Genomic DNA, 5032 nt, shown 5'->3' with positions numbered 1-5032 from the left:
CGATGAAGCTCTATTCTGTCTTTGGAGTTTCCCTTGAACGTCCTGTGTACCCATAGAGAGAGCCCCCCATCTCCCGCCTCCGCATCATCCTCACTTCGCCCAGATAGCTCCTTGCGGATTCCTTTTCTACTTCGATGACCTTTTCCGGGCCATATCAACCAATCAATTGAACACTCGCTGAACGCCGCATTCGCCGCCTCGCCGTTTTGTGTCTTGTTCTCGTTCAATTCTACATGCCTGAAGTTGGATGTAGAAGTTCCAATCCCAGAGACACAGATATATAGACATGATACCTCCCTCTCGCGGCCCTTTCTCAAGACAAGTTTTCCCCCCTTCTTTATCATCATCATCATCACCACCACCACCACCACCACCAGCATCATTACATTGGTGGACGAGCCCTGACGAATAGACATCGAGGTAGGTGCCGGTATGTTTGTTACTCGCTGTCTCCTGCACCTTGGATCTCTCTCCTCCGATACCCTCCCACTTTCACCCCAGTTGTCGGTCTGGCTGCAAGCTGCCACACTTGCATTTATGGTGTGTGCATTGGCTTGCAGGGGTCTGATAAACGCTTGCGCAGCGCAGCATAGCGTTGCGTTGCTTTGCGCCCCTACTTTGTTACTGTACACCTGCGCCTCTTTCTCTCTCTCTCTCTCTCTCTCTCTCTCTCTCTCTCTCTCTCTCTCTCTCTCTCTCTCTCTCTCTCTCTCTCTCTCTCTCTCTCTCTCTCTCTCTCTCTCTCTCTCTCTCTTTCGCACCGCTCCTGGACTTTTCAGTTGCCTTGAATTCCCTCAGCATCATACCTGCCTCCTTTACGACACCAATTTACCGGTATCTTTACTCTGTACTTGCATCCGTCATTTCGGCTACTCTGCCTACGTACAGCCTGCGTGTGTCCATCTGCTACCCATTCACATCCACGTATCTTGTCCTTGCTAAGTGGCTACCGACAGGACTGAGAGTCCTCGTCCCACTTGCTCCTATGTATCCCAAGGTAGGGAGGCACTTCACGAGATACAAAAATACGTATCTTCAGGTCTGTCTGTTCGTAAGGAGCTACCTCGTACATGAAGTAGTTGGTGGCGTGCCGGACTATGGCAAAGTACCTCTTTTCGCATCGCAACTGCACCGCACATTCACTTCTTGCTTGTTGCTTTCTTGCTGCTAGTGCCCTGATCCCTCCTCCCCAGTCCACGTCCACGTCGCAGTCCCCATCCACATTGTTCATCCCCAGGCCCCAGAACATCTCGCAAAGTCTCCAGATGCCTCTCCTCAAGTTCCTCCTCCTCCTCGTCGCTTCGTCTCTCGGTCTCCAGTTTCCCAGTTTCTATCTTCCATGCGGCTTAGCACGCTGTGATTCAACCCCATGTGAGGCCTTCATCTCCTCGATCAACTATCATTTCCACTTACTCTCTCCGTTTCCAAGTCTCAATAATAGTTAGTGCTTCCCTTCAAGCCCGGGTCCAGTCCTCGCTACTTCTCCACACAGACGAGGTCTCCCCCTGCCACCCCTTGGACTCCTTGCCCACCATCACCCTTGCTTGCACCATCGAGCCCTTTCCCGAATAACCAGAAGCAAAGGCAAAAAAAAAAAAAAAAAACTGTGTCTCCCACACCCCCCCCCCCCCCCCCCCGGAGCGTCATCTCCCACGCCCCTCTCTCTCTTCTCAAGTTCTCCCTCCTCGCTCTGCCTTTCTGCATTCTGACCCCCCTCCACATTGACTTGGACCCCCCCTCATCTTCCATCTTTGCAGTAGGTATTCGTACGGATACCGGTACCTCCTCCTCACCCCCTCCCCGGTCGTATACCTGCCCTGACCTGGCGTACCGGTATGTGAGTGGTGTCCGTACCTATGGCTCCCACTCTTTCTCCTACCTTTTTCTCTCTCTCTCCTCCTAATCCACTGAGAGACTCCACTGGGGCGGGCAAAAGAACGAGACCTGCAATCAGCCTCTGGGGCTCGAACGTGCCGGTTGTCGTTCCAGTTTCTCGATCCGCTTCCCTACCCAGTATTTTACTTTTTTACCTTTTTATTTTTTCTCTTCCCCTACCCTGCCTGGCTATCGAGCAGCCCAAATTCTCCATACACCACGGATTACTTTTACCTACCCTTTCCATCCGTCCACCCATCCATTCTTCCCTTCACACCTCGGGTGTTCTTCCTGTCCTCACTCTCCACCTACCCGACTCGAGACTCGAGCAAATATACAAACCACCTCCCTCCCGCTTCCTTCCGTTGCCGCCCGCGACTCGCCTGGTTTTTCACGTTTTCGTTTGCGTTTCCAAGTTGCAGCGAAGTCTACTTCAGCCGTCGTCTCTTCTCGACCATCGTCACTGACCCTCACGCGTGTACCGTCAGTCCAAGCCCGCGCCAGCCAGTTTTGCTCTTCCGTTACGCCCTACCTGATCTACGACTCCTCCGCCTTTTCCACTGGCGAATCCCCCGCGCATCGCTCCAGTCACCGCCTTTGTTTCTTGGGACGCCACCGCGCTAGGTCCTGAGCCACCGAAAACCTGCACGGTACAACCAACGGCCTGGTGTGGGAGGAATAAGAAAAAGGGACCGTCATCCTCCCGGACAAAACAGCCCCCTCTCCGTCCTACGTAGCCGTCGCCCCGATCCCGACTCTCTGGTCCAAGATCTACGACCTGCTGCTATCACCTCTTTCCCATCCACCTACAACAACAACAAAAACACCACCAACCCGACGACCACAGCTTTCCATTTGGATACTTATGACCGATCTTGCTCGCCTCTGTACCCCATTAGCGGCGATTAGGGACTAACCTTCCTCAATTCGCCTAAACACCTTAACGATGGCTGTCGTTCTATCTTCAGAGGAGAATACCTACTTCTCCTCATCCAACCTGCGACGTTCGCACTCACAACCAAAGTTCGTCACAAAACAATCGAGCTTCCATTCGGCTCCTGCTCCCAGCCATATCAGCGACGTATTCGCAGACGCCAAGGTGTATCCCGACTCAGCACCATCGTCTGCCCCTTCATCCCCCAGGACCATTCACGCCGAATCTACCGACCTCTCTTGCTCCTCAACACCTGCCAGCAATGTCTCCATTGCATCCGATTGCGACGACACATTAGACCTTGCGGTGCACGCCAACGACCATTTCGTCATTCCTCACTATGAGGAATCTGGCTATTTTGACCAAGTTGAAGACCTGGAAGCACCAACAAGTCCCCGGACTGGCGACTCGTACACTGTCTCACCCGTCGACAACGACACTGATGGGAACACTTCCAGACCCAACACCCCTGAATTCGTTCTGGATGTAGAACACGCAGAAGACGATACTGCTGTTCGAGTACAACCCTCGCGTCACGTTGACTATCTCTCGCACAACTGGAAAGAGGAGGACATCTGGTCGTCATGGAAGTTCATCGTGTCGCGGAGGTCCGAATATAGCAACGCGGCTCGTTTAGAAAACGCATCATGGAGGACCTGGATGAAGTCGAAGAACAAGTTGAAAACCGTCTCCCCCGAGACTTTGAACTGGTAGGTAACCGTTGAAGCATACCTCAGTCCAAACTAACTCCTGGCAGGCTCAAGGACTGTGATGTTACCTGGCTCTATGGACCATTGCAGACGGGTCCAAACACCCTGAACCCCATCACCACCGACCCCAACAGCGCCAGGCTTACCAAGAACAACTCCTTTGTCAACAAGAAGCCTATCCTCAAGAAGAGGAGTATGTCGGAAGTCATGCTACAGAGGTCATTATCCGCGTCTTCTTTGCTGAAGCAGGCTGCCGCGGCAGTCCAAGCCCAAGAAAAGGACGGACGGAGACGTTTGGCTCGACCAACACTGGAGCGAGCCACCACAGACTACGTCACGTTTCCATTTTCATCGAGAAGACTGAGTCGCGAGAGCTCCAACCTGTGCCCGTCAAGTACATCATCCGGCATCATCTCACCCTCCAGTGAGAAGAAGCACATCCACTTCAATGAGCAGGTGTCTCAATGCATCGCAGTCGATATCAAGGGCGACGATGACGATGATGACGCAGACACTGAGCGCTACGACAACAGCGACTCAGACGAAGGAGCTATCATGATGAAGAGATCACGAACAAAGAAGAAGGCACCCCTGCTTAGAAGAAAGTCGTCAAAAGCCGCCGCAGCCGCTGAGGGCAAGACGATCGCGATGTTGCCATCGACTACTCTTAAGTACCGCGAAGATACCCCCGAGCCACAAGAAACAGCCATGAAGCACAGCACTTCGTACAGAAGCCCCGTCATGTCGCCATCCTCATCTCAAGAAACTCTGCGACCCTCCAAGGGTTCTGGGAAGTTTGTCTTTGATGACGACGACGATGAAGAGGAGGAGGCCGTCTCCATGGGTTGGCAGTCACCGACAAAAACCGACGACAAATCTGCAGGCTTACAACGATCATCGTCCACCAACAGTCTGAACGCCGAACCAGCTGGCATGCGTCGGACCTCGTCAGGTATGTTCATGCCATATGAAGAGGGGGAATCATCTTCCAACGAAGGAATCATCGGCCGGGTCATTGATACAGTTAATACAGCCCGGGATATTGCTCATGTTATTTGGAACGTTGGATGGAGGAAGTAAAGAACTCATTGAAGGCGGTTTGGGTCTCGGACTTTCCTTGCTCGACTCTAGCGAAACTCAATCGGCACGTCGTTCTTGGTAGTAGGTGTACAATACGGAGAAAGGCGGACGCATACATCCTCATGCATCTGCGAGAAGCTGGAGGATTTTCACATCTTGAAGCGACCACGAGGATGTAATCAGGCCAACACATTGGGTCACGAACGGTTCTGGTCTAATCAAACCATCACACACGGGGAGCATTATCACACAGCGAGTCGATGGCTCCATCACATTTGGTCGCGAGCTCAATATGGAATGGTACATGGTGGGATACCGGCGCTTAGGCTTGCGAATCATGGTAATGGGCTGGTCAATACCCTCACTATCATGGCAACAAGGAATGTTGCGTGGGGATTTAATGACGATACACGGAATATGCTTGTAACAATCA

General features: G+C 52.6%; 2 protein-coding genes across 2 annotated transcripts; both read left to right on the top strand.

The window, feature by feature from the left end:
• Positions 1-705: 705 nt before the first annotated feature.
• BDP55DRAFT_659171 (uncharacterized protein) lies at positions 706-1637 on the top strand (the record flags this gene model as incomplete). Its single annotated transcript, XM_060574534.1, has 1 exon — positions 706-1637. A coding segment is annotated over exon 1 (344 nt), but the record flags the coding sequence as incomplete, so codon positions are not given.
• A 1184-nt stretch (positions 1638-2821) lies between these two features.
• Positions 2822-4599, top strand: BDP55DRAFT_548928 (protein phosphatase type 1 complex subunit Hex2/Reg1; the record flags this gene model as incomplete). Its single annotated transcript, XM_060568882.1, has 2 exons — positions 2822-3519; positions 3567-4599. 2 exons carry the CDS (start codon positions 2822-2824, stop codon positions 4597-4599), a joined length of 1731 nt encoding a protein of 576 aa, XP_060431405.1.
• Between the last annotated feature and the right edge of the window lie 433 nt (positions 4600-5032).

The sequence above is a fragment of the Colletotrichum godetiae genome (assembly GCF_030913485.1).
Source record: "Colletotrichum godetiae strain CBS 193.32 chromosome Unknown BDP55scaffold_14, whole genome shotgun sequence".
Classification (NCBI taxonomy): domain Eukaryota; kingdom Fungi; phylum Ascomycota; class Sordariomycetes; order Glomerellales; family Glomerellaceae; genus Colletotrichum; species Colletotrichum godetiae.
Note: the sequence above shows the minus strand (reverse complement) of the source record. Positions and strands in the feature narration are given on the sequence as shown.